We start from the raw sequence: 15,190 nt of genomic DNA, 5'->3' as shown, positions 1-15,190 counted from the left end.
GATCTTCAAGGAGTAATGATGCATAGTACTTCGTTTCTGTGTCTATTAGTGCAATTAGCTTATAGTTTGCTGGGTTGGTACGGTCCCCACCTTTGTATATAGAATTGATGATGAAGCCATGCCAGCTCGATGGAATACAGCTTGTCGACTCCACCTCTTTAAATGAGATCTATAGTGGGCATGTCCAATATTCTGTATCCCATTTTGGCTGGGGGATTCCATTAGGTCCTGGAGTTCCAGCTTATTCTGCCTTTAAGGTTTATTGATTTGACTCTGTCTTGAGGATAACATGAGTGTGTTTGCTGTTGCAGGCTTTAAGTTATTTCATTTTCTCTGGGACCTGCCCCTTGTACGAGATTATTAATGCCCCATCCTTGTGTCGTGCCTGCAGTGTCCCCTTTTACAAGTATTGAGTCTGACATGGGGCAGCCCTCAACCATCTTTTCCAAGTAATCGACCCAAACTGTTTCCTGAACATTTGAGTTGAGTGAGTGCTCTGCCCTATTCAGGCCATTTACAATCCCCCAGAATGGCATAGAATTGGGATGTTTGGAGGTGGAGATTAGTTTTGTCCGGAGCACTTCTTTCTTCACATTCCTGTCTTCCCAAGGCTGTTTTTTGTAATGCTTCCTCAATCCCCATACTTTATTCCATGGGACAGGGTGGATTTCTTTAGATTTTAGCTCCCTAATGACTTGTTTTAACTCCCTTTTTAAGAGTTGGCATTTTTACGAGAGTCCTGTGACCCTGTTTCTAGCTATACGCTTTCTATTTGTGCTTGAATTGGCGTGTAATATCAATTGTGTGGAGAAATTTGTCCAATAATTTATTGGATTAGATGTACTATTCTCCACTACTTATTTTGCCATGTTGTGCACGCCCGGTAAAGAGGCATTTGACCATCTCAGGTGTTTGAGGTTTGTAGATGTTAAAAACCCAGGGTCTGCTAAAGCTGTGGTATGTTTTTTAGGGTTTATTCTGAATGTTATACATTGTTGACTATGGTTGTTGGCTGTGGTGAATTCTATTGAATAGTTTACTAGGCATGGGATTAATGAGAGAGATATATAATTGTATGGTCCAGCATGGACCATGTTTCTGACCCTTAGTAAGTAAATTCTGGAGATGTACCCTCACTCTTTCTTTTGTTAGTGACTCTCCTACCTAGGTACTCCAGAGCTGTTACGAGGATTTGTCCTTGGCTATCTGTTCGATTTGATGGCAGATTGTACTGTGGCTTTATATTCTAGAGAATATTTTCTGATGTTAAATGATCATCTTCATCTGGAATGTAAATTAAATTAGTGCTGAAGTCTCCTATTAATATTCCATCCCAGGTGAGATGAGGAAGTCTTAACTTAGTTACTTGAAATGATCAATCCGTTGAGTGCCTGTTTTTTCTTCAAATTTGGGTACACATAAGTATATAGCAACAATACCGGATTTGGGTTGTTTCTCTGCCAATGACTGAACTTAATTAGTAGCATCTCTGGATCAGGGGATGCTAGTTGCTCCAATGTGACATTCAGGGTTGAGGATACATAAACAGTTCTTTCCGCCTTTACATGATAATGAACATAGCCCTTCAGTGGTAATTCATCCATTGCCCATGATTCCTGAAGTGCTATGGTGTCACACAGCACCCAGTTTCGTGGTGGTATACCCTCTTGTAGCAGCAGTTTGGCCCCAGCAATATTCCACAAGAGGATGTGCTGATCAGATTCGTCCCCCTATGCACACCTCTAGTCCAAAGGTTCGATCAGTCATTTTTTGGGGTAGTTAGGGTAGCTGATAACCAACTCCACTGTTTCAGACTTGGGTTGCTTGTTGCGGCCAGACTCTCCAGGGTCAAGATTTGCTGGTCCATACTTTGCTTTCCGCCTTGAGCACTCTGAAAACAGAGTAAACTAAGTAATTTTTCTGGCATTGTGTTGACGATGATTGTGATAGAAGTGGTTGTGGGTAACGTGGTTCTTCCTTTTTTAATACTGCTTTGCTCTGTGCTTAAGGATGTTTTTTGGAGCCTAAAATGAGAAGTGCAATTTCATCCGATCCCCATGTGGTTAGGGTTTGTTCAGTCAACTTGTTACCTTCTTTGGAGGTAAACTCCACTGATAAGAGGTCTGAGGATTCTATGTGGTATAAGTCTGGTATTTCAGCAAAAAGTCTTAGTATATTGCCTCTATTGAGAATGTCGTGCAGACCTTGTGATTCATTTTCGGGCATAAACTATATTTGTGAAGATATGTCATGCTTTTCCACCTTAGCCTTCTGTCCCTGGGAGTTTCACAGGTTTACCGATGAGTTTTCCTTATAAGATCTTGGGGGAACCATTCGCTCTACTGGTGCCATGGAGCTATGCGACATTTGTGCTGTGTCATTTTGCATTCCGGTGAGCAGAAGAGGCTTGATGTTGAGGTCTTGACCACTGGAGAGTATCTTTACTTTCCGGGCATTAAAAGCTTTTGCCAGTTGAGGTGCAGTTGGTGGTAGTGGGCTAGTAATAGAATATGGTAAACGGCTTTGGGGCTGCAGCAAACTTCTTTGTGATATTTACAAAGTGTGTGGACTAGCCTGCTCAAACCTTGTAACAGCTATCTTTGTGTTGGTACTGGCATGGGGATCCCATATTTGCCTTAGGTGCTTGCTTTAGATTGCTTCCTTTTGTAGTTTTGTTTTACCACTTACTTTGTGCTTTAGGAGGGGTAGGTACTGCCTCTGATGTGCCAGGTGCTCTTCCATTGGCTGATGCCGTGATGACATTTTTCTTTGTTACCACTTTGGCCTGAAGGATCGATGCACCCGATGGCTGAAGTTGTCCTTCTGGAATGTTACTTATGTCAAACTCCAAAGTTACACATACTTCGCCACCCGCCTTGTTCTCTTGTATGGAACTATACACTGAGTAAGTCATTGACTGTTCATCCTTTACTTCAACAATGTCCCGTGGTTCTTGTTGTATTCTAAACATCGAATATATAGTGTGTGATATCTTTGTTTTGACTGGTATATTTTTATTTCTTGTTTTTTTTGGCTTGCTTTTTTCTGTCTCTTTGTTTGCCAGCACTATGGGCCATATGTACGAACACTTTTTCCCATAGACACAGAATGGGTAAAAATCTTTGCTACATCTGGCCCTATGTTCACTCTCAGGTGCTCCATCTGGTTGTGACTGTTGAGCGATATTGCTGTCCCTGGGTTCTAGCCTTGTTGGTTGTGTGAGCGCTTTATTTGGGGACTTTGCAAGCTGAACTGAAGCATGAGACGGAGCTAAGCAAGTGGAATTATGCTTAATATGACCTAGCAATTGATAACTATAAGGAGGTTTATGTGTAATACTTTTTGGCAATTTATGACTGTTAAAAGATTTGTTTACCAGGTTGTGCTTTTTCATATCTATAATTCCTGCTATAACTGTTGACAGTATGCATAATTTGTCAATGATGGGACAAAATGCACAAGTTGGTAGTGATGGTGAGTGAATAGATTGAACTCTAATATTTAAGTCCGTCAGTTTTTTCCAGTCTTGCGTTTATTCCTGGGATTTGTGATGCCATTAGAACAATAAGATCTTTTTGGCTATCCAATTTCATGTTTAACGCTGTGACTGAGGCTTGTAATTTATTTAGCAGCGTACTATAAAGGCCTACTGTGCCTGGATTGGTATGCTGTGGGGGCATCATCATTGTCATTGTTGTTGATGTGGTACCTAATGGGACGTTTTTTATATACTCGGGCCCTGCACATGGGACTCGCAACAGTTGCTTTCTCTCCAAGGGGTTGTGGGGCTTTTAATGATTCTGATGACATTAACGTAGGTTTTTGGTGCTTAGGCCTGCCATTCAGAGTTACTGAATGAGCTGTAATAGGTAAGATTGTGTTTGCTGTTTTATGTTCCTTGATGTTTTCTTGTGTGACCCCTGACTTCATCCACCAAATTTATCATTTTTACTTCCATGGCCTGTATGAGGTCTGCATTGCTTGAAGTTGAAATAGATCTCACCAGGCGTTGTCATGGGCATCCAGGTCTTCCTTAGGGCTGAAGATGAGTCAAGGGGTTGAGTGTGGGTAAGTTGTAAGATGGTTCTGGCTGCTGGTTATCAGCGTTAAAACCATCCCTGTAAACAGATGGTTAGCCTGAGGTGTGTTTTTAGGTAAGCAAGTTGTCCCCTCTAACGCAAAAGCCTTTATATCTCTATGCTGAAAGCAGCAGACCATGGCATAAATCTGGGCATACTTTGTTATTACATTTGTGTTCATAGCTTTGCTACCTAGTGTGCCCTCCAAGTTCTTTTCTGCGGTATTCCCTTTCACTTTTCTCATATGGTCAGAGAGTTCTCCATACTCTTGACACACTAATGAATCCTGATATTTTACTTGTGAAACTGTTTTTTTAGGAGCCAGTGGATTGGGGAGACTAACTAGACTACCTGGCATTGAGTATATTGCTGCTCTGGGATTTTTTAAGAAGGTAAACTTTGCACTCGGATTTGGTCTCCCAAAGAAGGTCAATAGTAGTGATATTAGAGGACTCCCCTGGACATCCCCCATCCTGTCGCCTGTCTCAGTCATGCTAATTGGCTTCTTTGCTTTTGTTTTCTTGAAGACTTTCTTGTGATTTGCCTGTTTCTAGCTAGGCTGTTGCCTTATCCTTTCGGTCTCATGGATTAATAACAAAGTTAATAGAATGATCCAGAGGCTATGCTTCGTTCTGCGCCTCAGCGCACTTAATTTGCCCTCCCATCTTCAGGGATGTATATTGAGGTTATTTAAAACTGCAGAGAGATAACTGCATCATTCCAGTTTGTTTAGTGTGCCTCCGATATAAGCCCAGTACGCGCCACCACTCCCCTTTCTCGGTCCTATGGCCAAGTGGACAGAAGGCCAATGGGGGGTACGAGCACACTCTCTTTTATGTAGTCCTTGATGGGCTTTTGGGACTTGGGAACTTGGGGACTTTGTGCCTTGAATGACGATAGAGTAGTTGTGTAGTTTATATAGTAGCTTTTATATCCCTGGTTGCCTGATGGCTGCAACCTTGTGACACTTGTGAGCCTGGAAGTTGGTCTAATCTGGGATGCTGGTTTAATATTGAAGTTTGCAAGGGTTGTGATCACACACTGTATGGTAAACTAACAGAGCTCAGGCAACTGTCGGGGAGGGGGCGATGTTGTGAGAAGACGTACTGAGGGGAGCAAGCCGCAACGGCCTTATGCCTCTCACTTCCGATCCACACTCGGTTGGTCCGCGGTTCTAAGCCTGCCTTCCTGCTTCCCCCATCCACAGCCGCTAACTCCTGCTCACTCTGCTCACGCCACTCTCACCGGGTAAGTGCGAAGGTGAAGGAGAGCGTCCTGGCTCCTGGTGTCCTTGCCACCTCATCCTGGCGTCTTGGGATACTCCTGATAACGCTGGTGCGTAACAGTTCAAAACTGTTGCAATTCAGGCAGCTTCAGTGCAGGCAGCTTTGGTGTCCTGGAGCATCGTGTGGCTCTCGGAGCCTCTCTGGATGGCGCTAGCAAATTCAGACAATTGCAGGAGGCCACGGGGGAGATTGTGACAGGTCCACGGGGTCATACATGCCATGTGTGCAGGGGGCCGTGGGAGGTCGCTGTAGCCATACGCGGTCCCTATGGCTGTCACAGCTGTTACGGGGGTAGCAGACATGGCACAGACGCTGCAAGGGCAGCAACGACCACCCCAGCAGACTCCTCAGGCGGCACAGAGACCCAACGTGTTTCCCTCTCCCTCCTCTGTGCTGCGTCAGTTGCGCATGTCAGCATGTCAATGTCAACACGAGGGTCCTTGCAGTATAGACCATGTATAATTCATTTTCAAATAGAGATTCGGTATTAAAAACTCCTAAAATGTCAGTAGTACACGGCAAAACACGTTTTTACATTTGCAAACAGAGATTCAGCCTGTTTGTAACCAAGAATATTCAGTAAATTTGGCACCTAATGTCATAGGCTCTGGCAAGGAATCTGTCTTTAACGGGTCGGACATCCTTTCTGTGGAACCAAGAGTAGCAGCTTGTAAAGAAGGACGCCTTTCCATGGGCCTCAATATATCTCTGCAGTTTCCTGCCAAGCTGCAGACTCAACTTCATGGAAAGCCAAATGTTTTTGCTCGTCCTAAGTCTGACAAATGACAGTGAAGGGTATTCGCTGGTTGACACTTGAATCAATGTTTATTTTCTGCCTTTGTGGAATTAATAATAGTAAATCTAATGGGTTACTTAATAATATAAGAATAAATAGATTTCACTTCTGAGTACGAGCCTTGAAAATAGGTGGCATATTGTGATAGTCTAAAACCTGGATATAACTCTTATTTATAATGACATATTTGCTGTCGATATTCACCTTCACATTCATTTAGAGTACAGAAGAGTGCGCAAATGTTATCTATGAAGCACTAATATCTCTCTGTTATTTTATGCCAGTGATTACATTTTGCACTATGAAACATTTTTTCTTTTCCTGCTCTCACTGAAGGAACAAACAATGTTTACATTTTCTGACAGATCTGATGAATTATTAAATAAGTATATTTTTACTTCTGTGATAACTCATGAAAATATTATGGAAAACAAATGTTTTGAATTATACTTTGAACAAATATAATTAATTGAGATGGTTGGGCATAAATTCACCAAACTGTTTACAACTGCATTAGTTTCTCCTGTTTGTTGTCTTAAAACTTAGGGAGAGTTAAGGGCTGATTTAGAACTTGGCGGACAGGTTACCCCATCACAACGGTGACGGATATCCCGATAATGGAAGATAATGGGATTTATATTTTGGCGGACAGGACATCCGTCACAGTTGTGGAGTAACCTGTCAGCCAAGTTCAAAATCAGGCCCTACGGGATTCACCCAGAACAACAAAATTTCAGTCACATGCCAAAACTGGGATTAGAACCTAAGACCCCAGGATTAAATTCAGCTACCCCCATCTCCTGCAAGGGTCTCCAAAAATCCTTATGTTTGAAATGCATGCCATATTACACCTCTGTTAATTGAAAGTTACATCCACCACAGCTCCCTCTCCATAAGTGTTGTTCGCTGTCTCATGTTAGTCGTGGCAACAACTTAAAATTAAGCAATGTTCTTGAACCCCACAACTAGATCACACAAATACTTATTAAACCCACAGAAAATGGAACAAAGTGCATTAGAGAGCAGGCTGCTTTCTGACAATTCAGAGTTGAACTGTGAGTAAAACTCCTTATTGGGGACACAGCAACTTGTCAGACCTGTCCCATGATATTATCGTAGTACCCCTGCACATATGCAATCGGCTCAGCTTTCCACGCATAATACTGTGAATATATGTGACTCCACAATGCTCATAGAGCTACACCTGTTTGTAGGACTATGTGCATGAGCATAACTTTACTGGTTTTCTTTGGGAATCAGATCCTCAGTATTTTTTAAAAATATGTTTAGAAAATATGGGCCAGGTCAATGTGAATTAGAATGTTGTATGATGGAGATGGGAGCAGGCGTTGGTAAGCAATGGCGATTATCAACAGTGCATCACAGGAACATAGAGGGGTAATCCTAGAATTCTGGTAGGTGTTTGACTACCATTTACAAGAGGGAATGGCAAAGAGGGCAAGAGCTAGAAGTATACGTGGAAAGAAATTGAGCATGATGTGGTGGACTTAGGTGTCATAAGTGATAGCGGTTTGAACCAAGTGAGTGGATATTACTTTCTTATATAATTCAGAGAACCATGCATAATAAATGTGAAGCAGTTCCATGTAAATCTTGTACAGGCTTGCCAGTGGGAAGTTAAAAAAGCTCGCTCTAATGTGATGGCTTGTACAGCCTTATATTTATGTGAGTTGCAGATATAATGATCAAGAATCATATTCAATTTGTAAGTCTTTTCTTGATTCTGGATTCTTTAACACAGCTTTTCATGCTTGGTCTCATGAAGATGATGGGGTCTCTCATCCAAGAGCCCACACATATTGCTGGACACAAATATAAGACCTCTCCCACAATAGCTAAGGGCATGAACAGTTATGTATTTCAGCATCTTAGATGGCGACCTGAGGGTCGTGGCCCTCGGTTTACTCAGATTAGGTCTCCCTAGTGTGGAGTCTACTACATAGAGGGTTTTAAAGCTATTGCCACAGCGTTTATACATTATCAGAGCCCCCAATTTCTAGACAAATCTTCATGATGTTTATCTCTGGATGTCTCCAGATATGGCAAGATTGTGAGTGAGGTGTCAAAAGGAAGTGGAGCCTAATACCCCAATATTAATGCCTCATGTACCCAATGTTTTCATCTTTTTGTGTCTCATTATCCTTTTGGGTACTTACTGTTTGTAGACTGCTTCCAAAAAATGCCTGTATCTTATGTACTACATGTTGTGACACACACTTTAATCCTATGCAACATGCTTCTAATCCAGATGCTTAGCAGAATACATGAATATAACCATGACTCCCCCTTTCCAGCTGGCAAACTGCAGCAAACATGCACAAGAAAATTGCCCTAAAGCACAGCTGTGCAGGGATGGGTACCTTCCGACACAAAAACTATGCTGACCACAGCAACAACACCCTCTGCTGCAGTGTAAAGGGTCTGATTTGGTGCATGGCAACTGAAAGTGTGAAAGCAGAGGAAGAGAACAGAACTATGCCACTTCTTTGTAGATGGGTTTTGGTTCTGCTCTCTCTACTTGCGCCATGGTGCTCTAATATCACTAATACTTTAATGATCAAATTTTTTGCCTCTAATTAATGTTTAATGAATACATTCTTAGTGCACCTTATTTTCTGTGTTACCCCCTTTACTTTCCATTTACTCACCTATAGTATTTAAAAATAATCCATCTATATATATAATAATAATATGTATATGTATTATATAGTAGTTATAGTTAGGACCATAAAAAGTGAATTTGTCTTGCTATATCTTTGGCACCGTTTGACGAATCTTCATGAAATTTTCCCCCAAAAAGTGGCCCAATGATTCTTGTTGCGCACAGGAAGTTTCGGGTGATCCGTCAAGCGGGGGCTTAGAAAAAAGGGGCTAAAGATACGTTGTGTTTCCTATGTTAATTTCCATTGGACCTGTCAACATGTCTACAGCCTGAAACACTTGATGGAATTAACCCAAATTTGGCAGAAAGCTAGCTGGCGGTACCATTGTGCTTTTTGTTATTTGGTGTATATCCCTTCAGTAGTTTAGGAGATATTTAGGAGCAAATAAATTTGTATACCTCTGCCCATGATTAATCGCCAAATATGCGAATTTTCACACATATGCGGACGAAAAGAAGCATTGCAATTGGCTGACCGCAACCTGACTAGAAAGTTGCAACTGCCATTTTATTTAAGGGGACACGGTCCCGGGGGGTGAAAATTGAAATTGAAAGTGGCATAAGGGGTCAGGGTGGAGGTACCCTGACCCCAGGTTTGTGATATAGGTGTGTTTTAGGGACAAATTATAGATTTAATATAATTTTGCGTCACAGTTGGTGATATTCGTGAAAATTCAAGAATTTCCATGATTTATTTGCAAAATATAAGCAATTATGGAAAAATTTGAAAGAAAAAACACAGACTCGTTCATACACTAATTCATAACTGATCCTAAACATGCGCAAGTATCAGTCGATTTTACAGGGGCTGAATAAATTGCATTGGCTTCCTGTGAAAAAAGATCATGCTCAACGAGCTATGTCTAGCACATAAAGCACTACACAACTGCAGACCTAAATTTTAAGATCCAATTTTCATTGCTATATACTTAGATGCAACCATTGTTTAACAGCCAACAAGATGGTTGTGGTTCCCAGAGGAGCACAGGCTAGATGGGAGGGTAGATCACTCTCTTATGCTACAGCCAAATTTTGGAACTCATTGCTTCTTTAAATAAAATCTTTTGAAAATCACATTTAGGTGAAGCCTAAAAACCTGGGTTCTTACACACTAGCCCCCCTTTTATGTTTTAGTCAGAATGCTCTCTTTCCTTCTCTTCTCAGACTTTCGAGCTTATAGGGCAAGACGCCTTAGGGTAAATGTTTGCTTTATAAGTACATTTTCATTTCATTTCACATTCATACCTCAACCTAAACACTTAGTTGATTATTTATTGAGTTACCCGTTGTGCTGTGTTAAAGCTGAACCAAAATGAATACAGGATTATATATGAAAAAGATGCAGGGTAAACAATTGAAATGAATTTCACTAGTGGTACTAGTACCACCTTTGGCACACTTACAACTACTAATAGGATGATTGAAAGTGGTACTGGCAGTGTTAGTATTAACAGTAGTGGCAGTAGGTGTAGACCTAAAAGAGTAGTTGTAGCATCACCTGTAGAAGTAGCTATTATAGCAGCAGTAGTAGTAGTAGTAGTAGTAATATCACTGCAGTTAGTACTACTTCTCTAGGAAGTGGAGCATGAGTGCCAGCAAATATTATAAGTAATACACATACAACTATTCATGCTAGCAGCTCTGATACTATTCATCGAAGTAGCAGCAATACTTCGTGGGCTCATACTAGTTGTAAACTTTAAGTAGTAGAATAGTTGTATTAGTACTAGTAGAATAAATTATATCAGAAGTCTGTATTTGTGATAATACTTAATGTGCAAGAAGTAGTAGTTGGAGTAACAGTTGTAGCATTATTAGTACTTATACTGATAGCAGGAATGTACAATAGTATAAAACTAGTACTTGGAAAATATGTTCTATTTGCACAAACAGATGTAGTAGTAGAAATAGAGTGGCAGCAGTGATAGTGCTAATAGTAGATAGAGCAACCAAGACAGCAGTAGTCATAGTAGTGTGTAATTTTAAAGTAGAAATTGTAATGGGCCTCCTAATATTGATGCACTTGTAAGATGAAAAGGGAGTGGAGGACACTGGATCCATGAGATTGGTAGTTGATAAATGTTTACCTTATAAAGTAATATGTACACCTGCCCTTGATCAGGGCACAAACTATTTACTACAAATTTATACACATTTTATAGCTCTGGATTTATTTTTCGGCTATTTTCTTTCTTTTGCAGAGCACCCCACACCGCCAAACGTGACGATAAGCAAACTTATGTACAGCAAACAACGAACAGAGGTGGATGTGGAATGGATGACCAAAGGCTCTGGGAACTTGACTGGGTTCATTGTGCAAAGGCAAGTGAGCAAAAGGTCAGCAGGGAAAGTCCCAGAAAATGATGCCAAAATCAACAACTGGGACATCGTTATCAACGACATCGAACCTGAGATCCGGGGTCACAAGTTAGGAGGCATGGATCCCAGTATTGTGTACGCTTTCCGGATATTAGCTGTCAACCACAGAACAACAGGCTTCCCTTCAGAGGTTAAAACACCAGGTACTTATGTTAATACGAGCCAGCTCGTTATTTATAAAAATGTATGTGCCAGGGCCTTTCTCAGAAGACCAGAGAAACTTGTTCAACCCATTGCCCATGCCATCACTGTCAAGGCCAGTACGAAACCAACTACTAACCATCACACTCCCACAAGTGTAACAGTTGAGACTATTTTAGTCTCCCCAAAGCTCTAAAAATTGAGTAGGTGGTATGATTATCACTATTTATGTTTACTGAATTATTAAACCCTGTTGATGTGCTCACCTTAAAAATAGATAAACAGGACACAAAGAGGTGGACTGCCATAGGTGCTGGTGCTGAGAATTAAGGGCCTCATTATGAGGTTGGCGGAGGGGAAGTCCAGTTCGCCAAACTCCCGATGGGGAGGTTGCCGCCATGCTGGCTACCTCTCTACCGGGCCCATTATGACTTTACAGTCAGCCCTGCAGGAAAGTAGCAGCAGCATTGTCGCCGGCTCGTAATCGAGGCGGCGGCAATGCTGCCGTCGGTAGGGCGTGCCAGGACCCTTGCAATGCTCACTGTTTGCAAAGCAGACAGTGAGCACTGTGACGGTGCTGGGCAGGAGGAGATGCTAAATGCATGGGCAGTGCAGGGGCCCCCTTGTGGCCCCCTACCCCTATTGTCCGCCAGTTAATGGTGATGATACCGCCATGAAAAGGCTGGCGGAGAACCAGGTCATAATCAGCAGGGTGGGCCTGGCTGATTCCGACCTCTGCCACTGTCAGCCCCTTGGGATCACCGATCCCGGCAGCATATTGGCAGTCTGACCACCAGGGTCGTAATGTGGCAGTCAGACTACCACAGCAGCAGCAGTCCTGACCACCACTGTGAGGCTGGCAGTCTCAAGACTGCCAGCCTTGTAATCAGGCCCTAAGTTCGGGTGCTGAGTATTGGCAAACACCTTCCCGGAATGAGCACAGATTCTAGGTTGTGTGACTATATAAATGAGAAAGCAAGTTCAGCGTCTTCATAAGTTGTAATGAGCATTGGTCTGTTGAGCTTTCAGCAGTGCTTTGTAGATCTTTGATGTATGTTATTTAGGCATCAGGGAACATGAAAGACTAGTGCCAGTATGGCGCACTAGCCTTTAATTGGCCCTGGTATGAAAATGAGTAAAGCAAATCAGAGGAGTGCCTATTCCCCTCCTCTGGTAATAGGAGGAACTTCATTTAACCTTACTACTAAGAAAAGAGAATTAGATGAGATGGAGAATAAAGAATTAGAATGAATGTCATTATGATTTTGGGTTAGAAGCATAAGCAGGTCAGTATTGCTTTATAATGATATGAAAACACATGTGCCAAAACTTACCAAGTGGCGTTAAAGCAGATTTATCAGATAATTGTGACTGAAGCAGTTAGGGCTTGATGTACTAAGAGACAGGTGGCAGAAATTGGTCAAAAATTGTTCATGAACTTTTTTTGTGACTTGTCTTTCTTTTGCAAAGTGACCTATGTAGTATTAAGGGGCATATTTATACTCTGTTTGCACTGAATTAGCGTAATTTATTTTTACTCTAATTCAGTGCAAAGCTAACTCCATATTTATACTTTGGTGCTAGACCCATCTAGCGCCAAATTTATGGAGTTAAAGTCACTTTTTGGACATGGAAACCTACCTTGCCTTAATGAGATGCAGGTAGGCGTTCCCGTTCAAAAAATGACTCTATGGCCTTAACGCCATGTTTATACTCCCGTGCAAAAATGGTGCTCGGGAAGGGAGAGGGGTCAAGCTTGCTTTGCCCCATTTTTTAACGTCTGGGTCAGGGCAGGCGTTAGGGGACCTGTGAGCCTATTTCCATGGTGGAACACCATGGAATACGCCCACAGGTGCCGTCCGCAGGCCCCATGGACACCTCCACCCACACCAGAGGGACAGCGGAGGATAGGGGACCCAATCCCAGGTAAGTACAGGTAAGTGTTTTATTTTATTTTTTAAAGTGCCATAGGGGCCCTGAAATGGTCCCCTATACATGGCACAGGGTGCAATGGCCATGCCCAGGGGACCCTTGTCCCCTGTGCTGGCCTTTGGGGTGGTGGGCATGACTCCTGCCTTTTCTAAGACAGGAGTCATGTGGCATGGTAGGTTTAGCGCCATAAATTGACGCTAATCTGGTTAGAGTCATTTTTTTTTACTCTAACCTGCCTAACGTCATTTTTTGGTGCAAAACCCCCTTCTTCCATACCGCCAGCCCCACCTGACTAACGTTATTTTTGTTGACGCTAGCCTACCCTTTGCACCGGCTTGCACCATTCCATAAATATGGTGCCCGGCTGGTGCACAGAAATGGTGCAAGCCTGTGCTAATCTTTTTAGTGCAAAACTGTGTTAGTGCAGTTTTGCACCAAAAAGTATAAATCAGGGCCTAAGTCTCCTTGTAATATCACAAGAGCAGGGAGTCATGGAATGGCCTGCCTAGTGCAGTGTTCATTTGTAAATAAAAAAGTGCCAGTGCCTAAAGCTCTCCTCTGTAACGCGCGGCTGCTACAATTAAATGTGCGAGCACGGAATACTGAGGCAGCATACTACTGAAGCCATCCCAGGCCTCATTAATCCATTTAAAGGCACTCCATGTCCCTTCAGCTCACTCTTGCAGCTTTCTGTTTTGTCCCTTTGTGACGCTTTTTCGTTTTTCTCTTCCTCCATCTTTTCCATATGTGTCTTTTGCTCGCAGCAAATGCTTGAGGCAGAAGAATAAGTGCCGGCCCTCCAAAATAAGTGCTGGTGCCCCCCACCAGAAACCACCGACTCAAATTAAGCACTGGCCTAGTGAATATTAATTAGGCAGGTCACTGTGAATGGCTACAAATACAGGGATGATGGTCTGCAAGGAACAGCAGACAACCATCCCTAAATCTGCATTCTCAGACCTGAACCATTTCTGTTTTAAGGAAGTCCATGTTCTTTAAAAGAACTGGTGCGCTTAAAAAAAAATCATTTAGGAGTACATCGGGAGGAGCAGGCAGTCGTCCCCTGAACCACTGGCTGCTACATCTCGGGTCGCCAGAAAGAACTCATAATGTAGATGGTGTCCTAAAAAGACACCATCCCCTTTGTGAATTAGTTGTGATGACAAACCATTGATGTATACCATTCCAAGCTTTTTCACCTTGCAAAATTGGTTCAGTGAATAAAGAAAGTAATTTTGGATATGCAAACTCTGATTTTGCGAATCACATGGTTTCCGATCACAACACAGTTTTCTACATCTGGCCTTTAAGACTTTATGCACTAAGACTCAGGTCACATAAAGCAGTAACAAACTGCACAGCACCTTTTTGAGACCTGTGTCTGATTTGTCGATGTGACCTATGTACTAACAGATAGCATCACAAATTATCCAGTTGCATGGGGATATAGCATGCAAGGACCAGCAAACAACCCATGTTGCGAGGTGGAAAGACTTTTTATGTACTGTAAAATTAATTTAGTAAGTAGAAAAAATCAATTTTGTGATCACAAACCACGTGTTTTTTTAAATTGCAGGGTTTGCGATCACGAAATGGTTTTATACACCGGGCCTTTAGTCTCTTAACTGGAACATTACTGTATTATATACAGTGCCAAAACTTGTGTAGACAAAGAAAGTATAGACAATATAGAATTGTCTAGTGGCTAGTAGCCAGCATGCTATTTACAAAAGACTCGTCCTTGATAGATTGTACAAACTAGAAGGACTACAATGAAAAATCATTGCGCTTCTGATTTACTGGGTCCACAATAGCTTGCAAATACATACTGAGAAGCCAACTATATTAATATTTGGAGAAAAAAAAGTGTGATTACAGTTGGTAGTTGTCTGCT

The 15,190-nt window shown here is 42.1% G+C and overlaps 1 protein-coding gene across 1 annotated transcript in view; it reads left to right on the top strand.

Annotated features, from left to right (window-relative positions):
• The window catches only part of VSIG10L2 (V-set and immunoglobulin domain containing 10 like 2), a 254,873-nt gene that overhangs the window by 151,881 nt on the left and 87,802 nt on the right, over positions 1–15,190 (top strand). Inside the window, exon 7 of the mRNA XM_069221495.1 lies at positions 11,046–11,366. Within this exon, the coding sequence (XP_069077596.1) occupies positions 11,046–11,366 (321 nt within the window). The remainder of the gene's footprint in view (positions 1–11,045; positions 11,367–15,190) is intronic.

Source organism: Pleurodeles waltl, chromosome 3_1, assembly GCF_031143425.1.
Source record: "Pleurodeles waltl isolate 20211129_DDA chromosome 3_1, aPleWal1.hap1.20221129, whole genome shotgun sequence".
Taxonomy (NCBI): Eukaryota; Metazoa; Chordata; class Amphibia; order Caudata; family Salamandridae; genus Pleurodeles; species Pleurodeles waltl.
Note: the sequence above shows the minus strand (reverse complement) of the source record. Positions and strands in the feature narration are given on the sequence as shown.